The sequence below is a fragment of the Phyllostomus discolor genome, chromosome 6, assembly GCF_004126475.2.
Source record: "Phyllostomus discolor isolate MPI-MPIP mPhyDis1 chromosome 6, mPhyDis1.pri.v3, whole genome shotgun sequence".
In the NCBI taxonomy this organism is placed as follows: Eukaryota; Metazoa; Chordata; class Mammalia; order Chiroptera; family Phyllostomidae; genus Phyllostomus; species Phyllostomus discolor.
Genome location: NC_040908.2, coordinates 49,879,826 through 49,899,843, shown reverse-complemented (window position 1 = coordinate 49,899,843; position 20,018 = coordinate 49,879,826). Strand labels below are relative to the sequence as shown.

The window sequence follows — 20,018 nt, the reverse complement described above, 5'->3', positions numbered from 1 at the left end:
CATGCTCATCATATTTGGACCTCTTCACCAAAGCTAAAATCCAGAGCACAAATCAATCACCATCTCTTGATCACATATGCATCTGCTATTACCATTACTTATACATCCATTTCATCCAAAGTTTATTAAGTATTTACTCTACCTCAAGCAGTGCACTGGAATATAAAGTTTCTGATTTTAAATAACTTACTTTCTGATAGCAGAATTATTTATAAGATAACAAGATAAACAATGTAACTAGCATTAACAAAAGTACTGTGGAAACACAATGGGTTAACAGACTATTTAAAATTTTTTATGTATAATGTTAAACAGAGGTGAAAGTGAGAGGCAACTCCAACAAACATACATATACCCACACTTTGCCTCAATCATAATCAGTTCACTGCCAATCTTGTTTCTCTTTTAAAATGCCTCATTAACTTTAAGACATCATATTATCTTATCCATAAATATTTCATCATAATACCTCTAGCAGATAGGAACTTGTTCTAAACATTATAAATATATATCTTGAAGTTGAGTAAGTTTTTAAGATGTAAGATATAACTAACATAAATAAAATTCACAGATCTTAAGGTGCTCGACTGAGGTCTGACAATTGTGTAGGCCTGTATTAACCACTATCCAAAACAAAACGTAAAACATTTCTATGGCCCTGAAAGTTCCCACATACCCTTTTCTAATCAACGTCCTACAGCCAGATAACCACCTTCTGATTTCTATTACCAAAGATAACTTTTGCATGTTCTTAATAAATGACATCATAGAGTAAGAGGTTTCTAGGTCAAAAAAGGAAAAAGCATTCCAAGTGGAAAGAACTACATATACCATGTAAAACTGTGTGGAAAGATATGTTCACAGAAGCTGAAGAGCTCAAGAGGGTTGAAAACTGGGATTGGTAACTGACAGAGACAAGACTAGAAAAAGAGGCTTGTTGGAAAGCTATGGTTCCCAGATTAAACTCCACAATTAATTCTGGGAACCATGTTGTGAAATAAACTTTCCCAATGCCCAAAATGATTTCTCTGACCTAAAAATATATCCATTCTCTCAATAAGCTCCTTTCTTTTCAATCCTCTAACTGTGGGTGACCAAGGCAAGAGCAACATCCTACACCCCAATGCTGTTCACTCGCATCCTGGGCAAAGGTCTCTCTGCCACCTCAGGAAAGGGAATGAGCCCCTTTTGTCTTTCTCATGAGAGGGCACGGTCTCTACTCCCCACCCCTTTCTTTAAATAAACAGCCTCAAATCTGAGGGGCAAGCCTTACCATTATCTGGATTTCTCTCTTGCACACCTGGAGATCATGCTCATTGTTGACAAACATGCGTTTCAAGGCACATTTCATTCCATTGCTTGTCCTCACCAGAAACACGATAGCAAATCCACCTGCGAGAGAAACAAACATACAAGCCCTTCTGAGTCATGTTCAAAAAGTCAGGCAGGTGACTATGTTGGCTGCTGTCACTGTTGATGGTGTTGATGCCACTGTCAGCTAGCCTGGCTTAGAATGCATTCTTAGATTCTTAGGACTCATAGGTATTACTTATGCAATCAGGTGGCAGGAATTGGATAAACTGTGCCTAAACACAATCTCAGGAAAAAGGAACAGTCATTATCTTCCAAAGAACCTACAAATAAGCAGATGAACAAACAGATGAAAGGAAAAAACTACATTCTGACTATTGTCGTAGGCAGTTTGAGATCCTACTTAATTCTAACTACAGTCCTATGAGCCTCGGTGTTACTTTTCCCTTTAAGGCAACAATTACTAGCTGAGGCATTCTTTAATATTTTGAATTTGTTAGTGTTCTACAAATCCTTAGAACTCCTACCTTGACCTCACTCCCCACACACGGTGTTAGGTGTTCGGTGAGACTGTCAATGGGGGTTATAGTTAGATAAGGTACTGCAAAGCTGTCAAAGTTGGAGGCTTTGGGATAAGTGGCACGTATACTGGACACCTAGTCCACTGCTTGCTTGTGTAGTTTCATAATTTAGCTTGAATTATCCTGTGCATCAAGCCTGCGTAGCGCAAAAAAAAAAAAAAGGCACTGGTTATGTTTTGCACAAAGGTGACTACTAATTGGATGAAGGTGAATGCAGAGAGAAGTCATTGGTATAGGAACTTGAGCTGAGGTTATGGAATTGGATTGGGGCTAGCAGCCACATGCAAAATTAATATAAGGCAATAAGCAGTGGTTATAGAGGTCTAAGGGCATAGATAGGACTGGGGTCCTCACAGCCAGTCTAGTTCCTGAGGCCCAGCAGCACTTCAGCACCTGTCTGCTGACGTTCACAGCATTTCCTGTTGCATCTTTACAATACTTATTTCTTTTGAAGTCAGCCCAAGTAAGTTTCTGTTCTTTAAAACCAAAGAGAGCTTTAATCACAAAGCACTGTTGCATGTTTTCATAAAATACATACATAATTCTGTGTTAAAATATTTTATGGGTTCAAATGGTCCAATGTGTGCTTTGAAAATGATTTACTGGAGACCACATGTTTGTATATTTCCTGTCTTCAGCATTCAGGTAAACATTGAAATTGACCATGTAATCTTTATTTTTTCATTTTATTTCTAAATATTTTTTTATTTTTCAGTTACAGTTGATATATAATACTATATTAGTTTCAGGTGTAAACCCAATGATTAGACATTTATATAACTGATAAAGTCATCACCTGAATAAATCTTTAATTTCAGCTGTCATTTCTTTAATCTTTCTATCTCAATAACACTTTTCATTTTCTTGTAATGCTTTAAAGCAGCAGTCCCTGACCTTTTTGGCACCAGGGGGCTGTTTGCTCCCTCACTGGCTGCTCACCTCCTGCTGTGCAGCCCAGTGCCTAACAGGCCATGGACCTCAGCCAGGGGTTGGGAATCCCTGCTTTAGAGTATACTTACACTGCTCAGTTGTCCATTGTAATTCTAGAATTTTGATCATTTACTAAAAAAAATTTTTAAGCCCTCACATGCACTTACAAAGAGAGGTCTTACCACACACACACCAAACAACAACAACAATAATACCTCTCAATTCTAGGATACACATGTTTTTACATTCTAATTTTTAGGATATCTGACATATTCTTATAATAAATATGTACATTTAATGAAGAGCTATTTGTCTTTCTTTTTCTCCAAAAGGCTATTAAATTCATGATGTGTCTTATAATCAAGTAAAACTGAGAAAAATGATAGAATAAACTATAAAATTTCAATATACATTCATACTTGTTTTGTGGCCAAAGTGGTTTTTATTTCATAGATATTTTCAATTTTGAAAAAAAAAATCACGGAACTACAGACTTTGTACTTCTAGAGAACATTAAGTCCGAGCACTTTGCTTTATGGGCAGAAGAACCTAGTGAGGCTTAGGAGTCCCACGGCTAACTATGGGCAGAACCCAGAAGAGTGTCATTCTCTAATTATCCAAAAACATGTTCTTCCCCCACTTCATTTATGTTAAAGAAACTGTGAAGTACTGCTGACAGTGCTGGAGACCAAAAATTGGGAGAGCAAAAGTTGGGAGTGGCTATTTCCTACAGTTCTGCAATGCATGATGGCACCACTAAAGGACAAAGGTGTCCTTTCAGATGGTGATGTAGCAATTTGAGATAACCGCCACCAGATGGGAGCAGTGTACTTTACCAGGTAGCAAAATGACCTTTCCAGCCAGGACTGAAGAAATGAGTCAGTCGCTACCCCTCGATCTACACATGCACAACTGGCTGAGAAGAGCCAGCTCAGATCCTCAAAGCTCATGACCATCATAAAACTAAAGGCAGAGCAATGAACCAGTACACCTACTATTGACAGAACCATGTTATTAAGTAGCTATGCCCATACAGGAGCTTATTTGCAGGTAAGCAGCATTTAAATCAGAGTTCCTTAATCAATAGATTAAAATCAAAGCCTGGTAGGACTGTCAATATTAAAATGTTGGCCGTTATTACTATGTAGTTGACCAAATGGGGAGGTAAATTACTAGAAGGTAGAGCGGAGATAGCACTTCTCAAGGTACTTCTTCAGTACAGGTCCACCACATGGATCAGGGTAATAAGGTTGTCAGCCACAGCTAACCAGGGTTCCGGCCATTACAAAGGCAGCTATAAGACTGCCAGTAAAGATGCTCATCTCAGATTGAGTTGCATCCCAAGAGCTTGACTAAATGAAAAAATTAAAGCTGAGGTGGAGATGGTTTGAACAGAGGTAAGAAAAGTTAACGTTCAGTAGAGCCTGTGCCAGTCTCTGTTTACTGGCATTTTTGAAACAAAAATAATCCCCATGATTTTACTTAAGTGCATTTTTTGGATAATCCATGAATTTACTGAATCAATGGGAAAAAGGACCTGACTCATTACGTGAAGTAAGCAAGTAAAACAGGTGAGATAACTGTGGCACATACACACTTCTGTCTATCAGATATGTAGGAATATTTTTTTTACTTCCACAGAGAAATGTGTTTTCTCTCACTTTCCCTAAAACATACAGCAGCACTCTTGGTCTAACTTTCTCCTAATTTTCGATGATGTGAATGTGTACTTTCTACTCACTATGACAGAAATCCTGCCTGCTTGGCTCCCTTCTGCAGAGTCATGTTCTAGATTAGTGCCTAACATATCAAGGGCACTCAAAAATGAATTAACTTTTCTTGTAATGTTACAACAGAGAATAGAAAAGGCCACAAAGAGTATTGGAGACTGTTGAAAACTAGAGTGTATAGCCCATGTAAAGGAACAGCTACTATACAATTCCAAGTACTTGTTATCATGTAGGAATACAGATCCAGTTTTATCAGATCTAATCACTTCTAAAGATAAACTGGACACCCAAAACTTTATGTGAAATCTTCAGATTTAAACACTGGCAACAAGTCACAGTTTAAATCAATGCTGGGCAGGATGACATTGTAGGGGGTCAAGAAAACACATCTGGGAGGCTTTAGAGAGCCTCTGAGCCTACAGTTTTCTACCTCTAATCTAGTTAACCCCATAATTTTACTGATGGCCAGAAAGGGAAAATGACATAGCCAACATTACACAAAGTTAAAAGATGACTTGTAAATAAAATCCAGAATATATATAGGGTCTAGCAGAAGTAACACCTGTTTGAGTATGGCTGGTAGGGTAATAATATGGGTATAATAATTTATAGTTTCAGCTTGAACATTCCACCTAAAATGTCATATGGTGTGCCCGAGTGTGATATTGTTATGTTGCAGAATTACATGCTTATAATTTTGTAATAAAAGATTTTGTAATTAAAAAAGGGGTGTTATTAGTGCTGGACCCTATATATTAGCTATACAGTGGTTATCACAGTTATCATATATTGGTTATCATAGTTCTTGCCATTCTTCTCCGAAGAGGAGTTTATGGAATATTCCCCCCAGCCCTCAACCAGCATTTGTATATGACTTTATACTTCCTCAAAGGCATTTCGACATAAATTATTTCATTTATATTTCCACAATAACTAAATGGGGTAGGTGGGCTACCTATTGTCCCATTTTCCCAATAGGAAAGAGTTGTAGAGAGATTAAGCTCCTTTCATAAGAACACACAGAGTTTAGTTAGCGGTAGCGTTCAGACTAGATTCTTCATCTTTTAAAATCAACTTCACATATAATACAATGCACCCTTTTAAGTGTGCGGGTTGATGCATTTCCACAACTGTATACACCCTTGCAACCATCACCATAATCAATCCATCACTGCAATCAGTTCCTTAGTCCTCTTTGTAGGTATCTACCCCTCCTTCTTACACCATCTCATATAACTTCTGGCCCGCTTTCTGTCCTATAGATTCATTTTGCTTGCTCTAGAATAAATGGAATCATACAATATGTATTCCTGTGTCTGGCTTCTTTCATTCAGCATAGCATTTCTAAAATTCATTGTCACATGTGTCAGTATTTTAGTTTTTTAAACTGCAGGTTAGAGTTCCATTACATAGATTTTTCACAATTAATTTAGCCACTCACCTGAAGGACATCTAAATTATTTCTAGCTTTTGGTTATATTATAAATGAAATGTCCATATCAAAGTCCTTTTTGTGGACATAGGTATTTATTTCTCTTAGGTAAATACCTAGGAATGGAATGGCTGGGTCATATGGTAAGTGTGTGTTCAGCTTTATAAGAAACTGCTTACCAGTTCACCACAGTGGTTATGCCATTTCATACACCCAACTGCCACATGTGAGACTTTGGTTTGTTCCATACCCTCACCAACACTTGGTATTATCACTCTTTTTACTTTAGCCACTTTAATGAGTGTGTAGTGATATTTCTTTGTGGCTTTAATTTGCATTTCCTTATAGAGCCTTCATCATTTTAAGTACTAGGATTAGCTGCTCCCACCACTTTTGTAATAAAAGGCTTTAATAAGCATAGGATCATGGAGTCACCAGTAAAATTACTGAGATAACTTGGACTTCTGCCTCTAATGCAAAGATGACAGAAGTGCCTCCTTCTCTCCTGAGAGAGGCAAGTGAGAATTTGTAAGACACAGAGATGGGATTATATCATCTCTAAAATCTCTTTCAACTCTGACATCAACAAAAGATCACGGTCATCAATATCATTATCATGACTAAAACTTTTAAAACAAAACCTCCTCAGTGGCCTGAGCATGATATTCAAGATCAGCAATGGGTCTTTCTCCCTCTCTCCCTCCTTTCCTTCCTCCCTCCCTCCCTCCCGCCCTTCCTTTCTTTCCTTACCCCAGGAAATATGTTTGTTGATTTGGCAGGGAGGGAGAGAGGGGAAGGAAGGACGGGGAGACAGAGAGAAAGAGAGAAACATCAATGTAAGAGAGAAACATTGATTGGTTGCCTCCTGTGTGCACCCCGAGCCAGGCATCACAACTACAACCTAGGTATGTACCTTGACTGGAGATCAAAGCTGCAACCTTTATGGTGCACAGGACAATGCTCCAACCTACTGAGCCACCCAGCTAGGGCAGCAATGGGGCTTTTGAAGAAGTAAGTGTAGTACCTCTCCTGGCTTGATTTCAAATACTGAATGGTACCAGACCCCAGGGGCAGTTCCAAATGAATCAAGACATCAGTTACTTCCACTTAGCAAGGAAAAGTGAGGGACGAGGGAAGTAAGATGAGCAGGAAGGGAAGAAAGCACACCAAATTGATGATCTGAGTGGTGATGTGCACAGAGATGGAAAACAGCTGGGCAGACAATGAGAGTGATTAGACCATGAGATAAAGCCCATCACGGTGCTGAGGCAGGGTTTCTGAATTTGCTGCCGAAGAAGTTTTTGTGGATATTTTAAAATTGGGCCTAGATTTGAGGCACTAAAATGAGAAAACCTTCCCCAGATTCATATTCTGTTCCTGTCTTCCACTTTTCTACCCTACAAACTTTGTTTCTCTTTTAGAATAGGGTTTAACCCAATGAGTGCTATTTACTTAATGCAGTTTCTCTTTGAATTACCTATGGAGAAATGAGCATAAAATAAAATAGCACTCTGAGGCTTTTCTAAAGAATCAGATGGAGAACCCAGTTAAAGTGGAATTTGTCTAGAAGATGTAAAAGAAAGGGCAACACTGGACAAGTTACTGGATCCCTTTGGCCTTCATTTCCTCAAGTACAGAAGTTGAATTAGTGGTGTTAACTAAATTAGTGGTGTTAAAACTCAGTTCCTGAGAGCCCTAGCATTACAGGAGGTATGGACCCATAATGAAAAAGTGACTGTACTTAAGGGTAGGGCTCTATACACAGCTTTCCTTTTATCTGTTAGATATTAATTCTGAAAAAGGTGCTAAGAAAAAAGGAGGTGTCAACTCTGCTTTAAAGGAGAATTAAAAAGTACACCAAGAATATTCTGTAGCTTTATATAAAGTATCAAAAAAAAAAAAAAAAAAAGGACTACACTGCCAGTCAGAGAATAGCCCTTACCTACATGCCTCCTGTAGACACAAATGTGTACGGGCAGTTTCTGGAAAGGGAAGGCACTGTACCCATTTTACATTGAGACCACACAGCATTCCTGTAGAGTCCAACAGGATAGGTCCAAACCTTAGCTCAGGCAAACCACAATCTCTCTGAGACCCTGTCCTTTCACATTAAAGAGCCACTGAGATCTATCTCATAGCTTTGTGAAGGATTACATGACAAGCAAAACACTTAGCACATAGAAGACATGTGATGAATATAGGTGTTCCCTTCTTAACTTCATTCTCATCCCCCACCCCCACCAAATCCTTTGTACTTGTATGATACCTGACTTATCATAAAGTTCTAAATCTGGAATATCTTCTTGAGATCAAGGGCACAAACCCATATGCCCACAGGAGCAGACAGGTCATCTAAAAGAGGGAAACAATTCAGGTATTGTATAACAAAACGTACACAGGGAGTCTGATGACACAGACTCACTGCTACGGAGCTGTAGTTACTACACAAACCAGAAAGTGCATGCCCCATTCACAGGGAGCCATTTCTCAACTTCAGTCAATTGTGGCCATATTGGAATGTGGGTTTGACGGTTGCCAAGTGTTCTGGTTTCCGGTAGAAGCTGGATTTTTAGGTAAAATCTCCTGATTTTAAGCCCAGGCAACAAAACATTTAAAAAATCCCTTTACGCCCTACACAAGTTAAGGAAAGCTATTTCTAGGTTAGGACTGTAGTAGACAACAGCCCTGCCTTGATCTTTATGGGGAACCTTGTGAAGTAAGCAGGGCATATATTACAATCTCCACTGTACTGGGAAGCTGAGAAACAGAGAAAAACCCAATTCCTGGCCTTCACCTTGGTCCACTCTCCCCTGCTGCCATTCTCTCCCTTCAACAGTGCACCAAGCAGGAACACCCCCACTACTGGGGAAGGTGAGAGAAAAGACACAGTAAATGGCAAGGGAGGCTGACCAAAGTTTTACCTCTCTGGCTGAGCAGGTGGAAGAGAGTCCTCTCTGCAGTGAGGACTTGGTGTACTGCCTGCAGTGTCTGTGAACTCCCACCGGGAGTGACACCAAGAGGCTTACAAACACTCTCCTACAATATATTCATATTAAAGACACTTTGCCAAAAGTTTGAGAAGGAACAAAAATTTTCAGAAATTCAGAACAGATGGCAAGGAGCAAAGCAAAGATTTCACAGGAGAAAAGGTCAAGCTGAAGCATTTGTCACAGTGGGAACTTGGGGTTTATTTTTTTAACATTCATCTCTCCTTACTTGCCTCAAATTAAAAATCACCATGTGCCACCTCCTTCTGGGGAGCATGTCAAAGCAGTCCTTTCCCAAGGCAGAAAGAACACCATTACGGGGGAGGGACTTGAGGAATTCAACTTCCTCTCTCCCATCAGGAGCGCGGGCGCACTGGCAATCTCTGGCAGTGCTACAGAAACATCAATGGAACCCAATCGAGGCCACAGCCCCAGCTTAAACACGGGGTGGCTGGCAACTGGTTCTTCCTTACCAGGACTACAACAATTGGGGAGCATCTCCAGGTCAAGGGGTTTGGCAAGAGTAGCCAAAAAAAAAAGAAAAAAGAAAAAAGATATCTCCAGGGAAGTCACCTGCCTCCCTGAACAAAAGGTTAGAGTTCTAAGAATCTAGTTGGCTCACACACACACTAGAAGTTTGTGAATTACTGCCCATAGAACCACTGCATATTGGGCCTAGCCTGTTAACAGCCAAGACTCACCAAAGAGGGCATTTCCCAGAGCTACCTGGCCCACCTCTCCTGTACTGCTACCGTGGGGTTACCTATCTGGCAATTGTAGAGAAAATGGTCAGAGACATCAGTAGGACCATGTTCTTTGTTCACTGAAATCCAGTGGGTAGCTAAGCATCAGACTAAGCCATTTTCTATTCTATATACCAAGGTAAGCTTTTAAAAACAGAAATTGAATATCATTCACCTGTTTGAAACTCCTCAGTGGCTGCTCTCCCCTCTCAGAATAAAATGTCAAATGCGGATGATGGCAAGCAAGGCCCTCTGTGACAGCATGTGATCTTTCTCTCCACATCATTCAAACACAACAGCCTCTCACTGCACTTTCTGTTCCTGTCACAGTCACCTGCTTTCTTCTTTAAGGTCGTTGTACTCCACTTTATCTAAGGACTTCTGTGCATGCTTCACCCTTTGCCCTATTCACCTCTCTCTTGGCCTGACCATCTCCTGCTCCTTCAGATTTCAGGCAATGTTACTTCCATAGAAGTAACGTTAGTTACCTTCTGATTAGGTTATGTCCCTTGTTATACACAGCACCCTATACTTTTCCTTCAGGGCATATCTGGAGTATATTAAATATTTAGGTGTGTAATTCTCAGTTTGATGCCTTATTGCCCTGAACCCTGCAGACCACACAAGGGCAAGGACGATGACTGATTCACTGTGGCCTCTGTCATTCAGCAGAGTGCCTACTATGTTAAAGTAATCAAGAGTTTGTTCCACATTCTGTTTGCCTAGTACTGTAAAATATACCACCCCACACCGCCCCCCCCAAAAAAAACAACAACAAAAAAGCACTATACAGTCCCAGCCTTTTAGAACATTAGAATTTAGTATGGGACAGAAGGGACACATTTTGCAAGAAGCCCCTTCATGACAAGGCAGTCTACCCTCCAGAGAAATCCCCAGAGCAGCTCAGAGCAGCGTGAGACTGGAGACTCCTGGACGCTATCCTGGGACAACATGTACACGGTGCAGCTTTATGGAGAGCTTTACAGAAATCTCTGTGTCATCACAAGTGACACTTGTTCTCTCTGCAATCCCTTCTTTTAAAATAACACTTGAGCTGGAAATGAAAACACTCTTCAGTTGAGAAGGAAAAGAAATCAAACGCTGCCATGCTCAATGCTGTATCAATCTCTCACCTGAAGGAGGGAAGAGTCTCTGGGGCATGAACTGTCTCAGCCCTCTAAGCCACTGGTGCCAGTAATCTTCTAATAAGTGGTTTGCACACAAAGGGAGCAGCTGGGGTCAGCCAGAGGGTGAAGCATCCTTGCCCAGATTTGCCAGCCCCCACTGCAGACACCCAAGCTCTGGCTCTAATAATTTCCACTGAGACTTGGTATATGCTATTGGTCCACATTCTCCTAAGGTTTTAATGAAGACAAAGCCTGGCTTGGCATGCTCTCAGTTCTCAATTTTTAATTCCAGAGCATTCCACCTTAACTTCATGCTTCAAAGCTTACTTCGTTTTCTGTACTCACCTCCACTGTATTAAGATCAGGTTAACTAGATCTGTTCCAGAAAGAGCATCCTGTTCCAAAAAGAGCATTTGCTAGTGTGGTGATTTGAGCTTAGCAGGCAGGCTAGAAGCTGGTCTTCTGTCCTACTGAGATATGCACTGACATTAAAAGTATGTAACATCTTGTTCAGCTTTTGTTAGATCTGGTTTCCAGACCCAACTGCTTTGAACAGGTCATCCTAATCTGCTTTAACCCTCCTAGTTGTCAGAGGAGAGGAATTCTCATCCTGAAATGCAGGGTGTCATTTTCTCAGCTCTCAGCTGTTAATCCCAGAGCATTCCAATTTAACTTCATGCGAAAGCCTTTCCTCCGAGGTTCAGGATATCTGACTGTACTGCCCTCACCTTCATCCACTAACCCCTAGGTTGTGGTCCCTCACCCAGTGCTTGTGCACCAATGCACAGTCTCTCCCCCTTCCCAACTCCCGCCATCACTGAGTCTTAACAATTCTATCCCCTAAGCCTCTCCAGAATCCATCCTCTCCACTCCATCCCTGATGCTCCTTCATACTTGCCTCTTTTCTTAGAAGAATTAAAATAGAGTCCTAACTTTCCTCACCTTAGATCCTGTCTCTCCTAAAATTCTTATCTAATAACTCCTCTTAAAAGCATTCATTAGTTCCCCAAAGCTAGAATAAAGACCAAACTCCTTAACACAGCAGTGTGTAAGAACCTTTATATTTTTCCCCACTGTTATGAAAAATTCCAAACACACAGTAACACTGAAAAGATCACACTGCAAACTTCCATATACCTACCACCCAGAGTTTACAGTTGTCAACATTTATCATAGTTGTTTTATCACACATTATCATCCATCTATGTAAACATCAACTCATCTTATTTTTATGCATTCCAAGTAAGTTACAGACCCCAGCGTACTTTAAATACTTCAGCCCAGATTATCTTTAGTGTTTCAGATTTCATGCTTTTTTGGGGGGGGGGGTAGAAACAAAATCTATTTATAATGAAATGTACAAATTGAGTGTATTACTGGGTATGTTTTTAAATTGAATTTATTGGGGTGACACCAGTTAATAAAATTATATAGGTTTCAGATGTACAATTCTATAATACATCAACTGTATACTGTATTCTGTACTCATCATAGATGAGTTTTGATAGATGCATACACTCATCAAGATGTAAAGCCACTCCATCACACATAAAATTCCCTTATGCTCATTTCCAGACAATCCCTCCCTTATATCCCCCCTAGAGGCATCCACTGTTTTGACTTGTTTCATCTTTCACTAGTTTTTCCAGCTTTAGAACTTCGCAAACAGTACATGCATTTTTTGTGTAAGGATCTTTTACTCACCATAATAGTTTACACTGTCGTATATATACGGTAGTTTGTTACTTTTATTGCCGACTAGAATTTCACTATTGAAATAAACGTGTCTCCCTGGCTGGCATAGCTCAGTGGATTGAGCGCGGGCTGCGAACCAAAGTGTCGCAGGTTCGATTCCCAGTCAGGGCACATGCCTGGGTTGCAGGCCATGACCCCCAGCAACCGCACATTGATGTTTCTCTCTCTCTTTCTCCCTCCCTTCCCTCTCAAAAAATAAATAAATAAAATCTTTTAAAAAATTTAAAAAAAAAAGAAAAAGAAATAAATGTGTCTATCCTTTCTGTTACAGAGAGACATTTGGGTTATTTCAAACTTGGAACTATTATGAAGAAAGTTCTATATGCATTCTTGTACAAGTATTTTTGTATCACATGGTTTTCTCTTGAGTAAATACCATATATGCTACAGTATAAGTGCTGAGCCACTGGGTAGCTGTATATTTAATTTTTTAAAGATTTTATTTATTTATTTTTATAGAAAAGGGAAGGAAGGGAGAAAGAGAGGGACAGAAACATCAATGTGAGGGTGATTCTTGCATGCCACTAACTGAGGACCCGGCCCGCAACTCAGGCTTGTGCCATGACTGGGCGTCAAACCAACAACCCTTTGGTTCACAGGCCAGTGCTCAGTCCACTGAGCCACAACAGCTAGACCTGTATATTTAATTTTATAAGAAATTGCCAGACCTTTCTCCAAAGTGGCCATATCATTTTATACTCCCACCAACAATGCACACCACTTCCACACCCTTTATAATCTGAATACTACCTTGTCCTGGCCCAACTCATCTCCTAATGCTCTCTCTTCCTCTACCACCACGCTTTCAGAACTTGAACCTTTTTTGCTGCTTTATATTCAGGAGGCTTATGCACACTGTTCCCTCTGGCTACAATTTCTTGCCCCAGTCTTCTGCTTGATAAAAGGAGTTTAAGATTTCCACAATTGCGCCTCTTCTGTGACATCTTCTCTTTCCCTGACAATCAACCCCAACCTTTCATATTATGGTACACATTTAGCCAGTTCCTCTATTATTACACTTATCACAGTGTATTATGATTACCTGTGAAAAGTTAATCGCTCCATTTAACAGTCTAAGGCAAAAGGGAAGCCACTCTTTTCTGCCCTGGTAGAACTGACACTCGTTATGTTATCATAATACTTTATGATATACTATATGATACTTTATAAAGTATTTTTACATAAAGTATACCATACATACTTTATGATGCTTTAATGTTATCATTAAATACCAGTTTGAGGACTTTGAATGCTATGAAACCTTAGGACAACATTCTACATTGTTTTCTAGGTAGGGCACTTAAAAAATGAGTCATCAAAGAAAAATAAAATGGCAAGAGCAGCTTCTAACTTCTCTTGGAATCCTCAGGGCTAGCAAAGTATTTGGTATATAGTAGATGCTAACAGATGTTTCATAAATTAATAGCAAATCTAATAATGCTATTTCCCTGGTTAGATTCTCTAGCTCTCAACCACCTAGAAAATACTCAACCTAATTTGGCCTACAAGGCACATCATAACCTGGAGCCCATGCTGAACTGAGTGCCAGGACAGCATCCTCCAATGCCTCAGTGCTTTTTGTGAGTATTCTCTATCTGGAATGCCTACCATCTCTGTAATTGTTAAGTCCAAGTGTAGCTCAAACCAAGACTCCAATGTGAACTTTCACCTAACAGAATGGCCATCTCCACATTACTTTCTTACACTGATTATATCTCACTCATCTGAATACTATTCTTTCTCACTAGGACAATACAAGGTCTGTCTGGGAAAAGTCCAGCCATTGTTAATATAGCAAGAATGGTCTGCACAACATGGATGTAACCTGGTGGCCAAGGAGAGGGGACTGGAATGAGCATGAGTGCACAATAATGACCTCACTATACCAGTCAGTGTGGCAGTCGACACCACTGAATGAGCATGTGTACTGTGTGGCCATTGCATTCAAAATGACTGAGTAAGTAGAGCAACAAACCTGCACCAAATTTTGTATTAAGCTGCATTAATACAAAATAGTTTTTGCATTATACTGCAGAAGGCCACAGCAACTGGTGATTGGCAGCTTTATCATGACAACATGTCTGCTTGTGCATCATGTCTCATGCAGAATTTTTTGGCAAAACATCATATCACCCAGGTAACTCAGTCCCCCTACAGCCCAGATCGACTTCTGACTTTTCTCAAAACTAAAGTTACCTATGAAAGGGAGGAGATTTCAGACCGTCAATGAGATTCAGAAAAATACCGTGGGGCGGCTGATAGAGATTGGGAGAACTGTGTGAGGTCCCAAGGTGCCTACTTTGAGGGGGACTGAGGTGTCATTTTCCTATGTACAATGTTTCTTGTATCTTCTTCAATAAATGTCTCTATTTTTCACAGCATGTGGCTGTATACTTTCTGGACAGACCTCATATTCTCTCCAAAGGCAAAGATTTTATTTTTAAACACTAGGATATTTTCCATATCCTTCACTCCATGCTGAAATAAAGATTAGATATGTTATCAAGTGATCTTCTCCTAGCCACAGCTAACTGGGACCAGGAATGGGCAGTTGGCACAGGTTCTTCATTAAGAATCCGTGCAACAACCTCAGGAACTACAATCAGACGGCGCTGTACAACCACATAGACTGGGTTAGTGGGTACTGTCAGTCACATGCATGCTCACAAATAAGCAGAGTATTCTCAAAAAAAAAAAAAAATTAAAAAGGCAAGAGAATGGGACAGACACTGGAAGAAGCAGTAATCTGAGACTGTAGGCTCCAAGGGGAGACAGACAGACAGAAGAGCCACGTGGTAACTTTCCAATACTCACAGAACCCAGCTTCACTTCCTGCTGTTGGGTTCCAGACAGTTCCCCTGTATTCATCCAACAAATTCCTTTTTACTTGCTCTAGTTTCAATTAAACCTCTGTTCTTTACACCCAATGACCCTAAGATACTTTGCACTAATGTGTTTATAAAATACACAAGCTGTATAATCTAAGTTTTAAAAATTTTATCCAATAGGCTCTTTTAATAGATAGTATCCAGAACAGAGTGTAGAAGCAGAGATTTCAAATTGCACTTGAAGAGTGAGAATTTTTAAGTGAAGGACTAGATTTACATTACAACAGAACCTGTATTACTATACAAAGATCTAAGGAAGAAAGTGGTCAAAAATCTATTTGGGAAAGGACAGTCACAAAGAACTTCAACAGGGGGACCAAGTCTGCATTGTAACCTTTCTTGGGCTCACAGATCAGGATTAGGGAGTGGGAGGAAGACAAGATTCCCGGCAATTAGGGCAGTCATCTGGTGATGTCATGAAGATGGTTTTTCTGTGCAATTATCAGAAAATAATCAGAAGGAAGAGATTTTAGCCTCAAACGTGAGGGAACAGACAGGGTAAATAGTCTTTCATATCAAGTAAAAAGAGAACTCAGGCCTGACCCGTGTGGCTCAGTTTTGGGGCATTGTTCAGCAAAAGCAAAGGGTTACCAATTTGACGCCCAATCAGGGCAAATGCTGAGTTGCAGGTTTGGAGGCAGTCGATCAATGTTTCTCTCTCTTTCTCCCTCCCTTCCCCTCTCCCTAAAAATAATTAAATAAAAATCTTTAAAAAAGGAAAAGAGAAGAACTCAGCTACGGACAATCCTGGAAAGGCCTGTCAAGATGGCGAGTCTCCAAAAGGACCAGGAACATATCACCAGCAACCAATGCACTGAATTACATGTGGGGAAAACTTCCTCTGCCTTTGGTGTAAAACCAGGGTCAGCACAGTGAGGTACTTGCCATAGGCACAAAAAGACAAAGACAGTAGTATTGATTTTTCCCTTGGATTCAGGTTGCAATATGACTGGGCACAGCACTATGAAAGTGATCCTGTATTTTAAATTCTGATATTTTGTTCACCATGCTTTCTCACACTCATTTTTATTTTTAAATATTGCATTAAAATATTACTTATTATTTATTTTACCAAATTCTGCACTTCAGGTGAGTGTCTCACCCTAGTCCCAGCCCTATGTGGAATTGAGGTACGCACAGCAGAGTGATCTGCCCAGGCACCAGTGTCCATGTTGTCCTTCCACTCTGACTGTGTTCCATGGAAGACCTGAGAGGTCAAGATATTCCTCAGGAGGAGAACAGAAACTCAGTGACTGACTCCAAAAAAAGTAGGGGCTGGCAAACAGGTAGAGAAACAGAATTATAGAGTCAGTTTCTGGCTTTCAGTGGGAACTGCAGTGATGTAGTAAAGCTCCAAGGATGGCCTACTCCCAAGCTCTCTTGGGCACAGATGAGATCAGACATGACTCAGGCACCAAGCAAACATAAAGAAACCAAGCTTCACTGAAGCGGAGACCAAGCATTAACGGCTTAGACACCAAATAAGTATAAGATCATCGACTAGCTTGATAACAAATGAGAACCAACCAAAACATAACAGAAAATTATGGTTTAGGAAAAAAGGTGGCTATTGCAATAACTGGAGTCTTGGGAGGCTCAATAAAGGATTGAAGAAACAGGCTACAGGGTCAGTGCAGAACAGACAGAAGCCTAGGGGAAAATATCTGAAGCTTAATCAGGAAAGGGCTCACTCTAATTCAGGAACCAAGACAAGGCACCAAGAGAAACCAAGATGTCACAGGGTTCCAAGAGGTTTATGCCAAACAAGGAAGGAAGTAGATCTGAAGACCAGAGGATCCCACCCTACCTAGAAGTAAGGGAAGGACAATTCCACCAAAGTATCTAGTACCATTGGTAAGGCTGCAGCTCAAGTAAAGTTGAGGAGTGGGAAAGGAATGAGAGCTGAATATTCCCTGAGCTGTGTCAGCAAGCAGTCCAAGTTAGGTAGTCACATGTCTGCTAGGAATGTCAGCTGGTTTGTGCATGGAAAGCAACATGGAAATATGTATAAAAAGGCCAAGAGGTCTTTGATGAAAAAATTTACTTCTGGAAATAATCTGAAATATTCATAAAATGTGCACAAAAATGCTTGAGACAAAAAAAGGTAGTCATGAAAACTGGAAATTACTTAAATATCTAATAAAAGTTGGTTAAAAAATAAAGTTTGTTCATACAAAAGAACATTATATAGCCATTAAACATTTAACATTTTAATATATTAAAATGCATATATTAAATGACAAGACACAAAGCTCTAAATTAAGAACACAACTATGTAAAAATACATATGTGTAGCAAATTGGCTAGAAGAAAATACAACAAAATGCTGTGACTTAAAAAATCAGCTAATTTTTCTAAGACTGAGCTACTGGTGGATGATTTGATTATAGATGAGAATTTTCTTCCTTATTCAAAAAAACCTCACTAGTTGTTATTAAACAAAAACCTGCCCTCCAAACCTGGAGAGGGGTATTAAGAAACTAAGTCTCCAAAAAGGACGAAAAGCACACCAGCACTGCCAAGTGCGTCAGTTATGTGTAGAGAAAATTTCTTCTGCCTTTGGTATAAAACCAAGGCTGGAATTAGAGTGGAGTAATGAGGCACTTGCTGAAACTCAAAATCTGAGGGAGTACCCAAAACCTCAGCAATAAAGATAAATAATACTTTAACAGGTTTAAATGAAAATTAATGCAAAAAATCCACAATAAAAAATTTCAAATTTTTAAGTAAAGTCAGGATCAGTATTGATTTTTCCCTTTGCCTCAGGCTCTAATCTGGCTGAGCTCCACACTGTTACTGACCCTATCTTTATTTAAAATTCTAATATGTTTTTCACAGATTTTTGGCATTAATTTGTTTCTATGCTTACTGTAATCCTGACTGGCTAATTTCCTGGGAAAGTTTTCCACCCCTGCAATCATAGTCAGGGCAGGGAAGTGGACCAATGTCTGTTTGGCCTGGTGGTAACACCAAGCAGGAACAAAGAATTATGGTGGTCCTGGGAGGGAGTAACCTGGTCTAGAGAGCGCCCATGTACCCTGCCAGGCTCCCTCGGACCACAGCTCTAGCCCAGCCTCTCACTCCACTGACTTGACAGGAATGAAAGAGAAAAATTCCATTCAGAAAATATACAATATACAATGATTGATCTCCCCACCAACTATAAAAAGGAATATTAGTCTTTAACAGAATACTATTTTAAAATATTTATGCTAGCAATTATGGTTGAGTTTAATGGCAGTATCAACACATGATGTGCAGATACACATTCAAAAAATAAATGAACAAAAGTAAATTATAATATTGGGTTGACCAAAAGGCCCGTTTAGTATTTTCTGTAAAATAAAAGACACATTTTTCATTTTCACCAATAACTTTATTGGTTTGGATACTTTGAGTGTGTTGGCTATCTCTCACATAGTTTAACATTGATTGTTCTCCATAATGTCTTGATTTGATCACCAACAACTTCAACCAGTCTACCTGATCATGGAGCATGGTCTAGTGAGAAATCTCAAGCACAAAACTTCACAAACAACTTCTGACACATTTGATCAGTGATGGCACCTTCTTCATACACTGCACAAATATTTGTTTCAGTTGCATTTTTACCTTTCTTGGAATAATAAAGCATAATATGCCAAAAATGTTGCATATTTTTCCATCCTCAATATTAAAATAGCTACACAAAAATTCACCAATTTTAATCATTTTTTCTGAAATACACACTGATATGACAGCTGCCGCAATACAGTCTAAAAAATTGTTTTGAATTAAAGTAAAGATAACTAAGCACTACTACAGCCTTCTTATGGGGGAAAAAAAACAGACAAACTTTTTGGCCAACCCAATAATTGGCTCAGTTAACCATGCTTATGAGAAGTTTACCAGGGCTTGCATCCACCTGGGAATAGGCATAGGCACATACGCCTAGCATCACCACCTTAGACAGCAGTCTGAAAAACTGCTCTGATAATAACAAATATAATCTGAATATAAGAAGAAAGAACACACAATATAATGCTCCATGGCATTAAGGCTACATGGCCTTTTCTCAATCAGACCTTCACATCTTCCAGCTCCTTTATAGCATCTGTTTAGGGCACATCCAAAAATAGCACTATTAAGATTCAGCTTTGCGCCAAGCACTTTCACATGCATCATCTAATTGCATCCTCATGACAGTCTTGTGAGACAAGTATTATTATATTCGTCTACCCAATGGGGAACCACAGGTTCCCTCTGTGAGCAGCAGAACCCCAATAACCTGGGTGTGTGCCCAGTGCCCTGGATCTGTGCCTGGCAGGCTGTTTCCTAAAGTCCACGTACAAAACATGCTTCCAATGACTCTCCAGTATATTCAACTGTGATCTTCTCATCAAATTACTCATCATTCATCCAGAGACTCAAGTCCCATTTACCCATAAGAAAAGTGAGGACACAGCAAAGCAAAGAATTCATTGAACTTTCCATTATCTGACCTCTGGCACCATGCACTTAAGAGTGGGCCACTGTCCTGCCCTGAGGCATTCTA

At 39.8% G+C, this 20,018-nt stretch overlaps 1 protein-coding gene across 1 annotated transcript in view; it reads right to left on the bottom strand.

Annotated features, from left to right (window-relative positions):
- AAK1 (AP2 associated kinase 1) overlaps positions 1-20,018 on the bottom strand; it is a 173,069-nt gene that overhangs the window by 95,958 nt on the left and 57,093 nt on the right. The window contains 1 exon segment of the mRNA XM_036028129.1: positions 1,274-1,392. Within this exon segment, the coding sequence (XP_035884022.1) occupies positions 1,274-1,392 (119 nt within the window).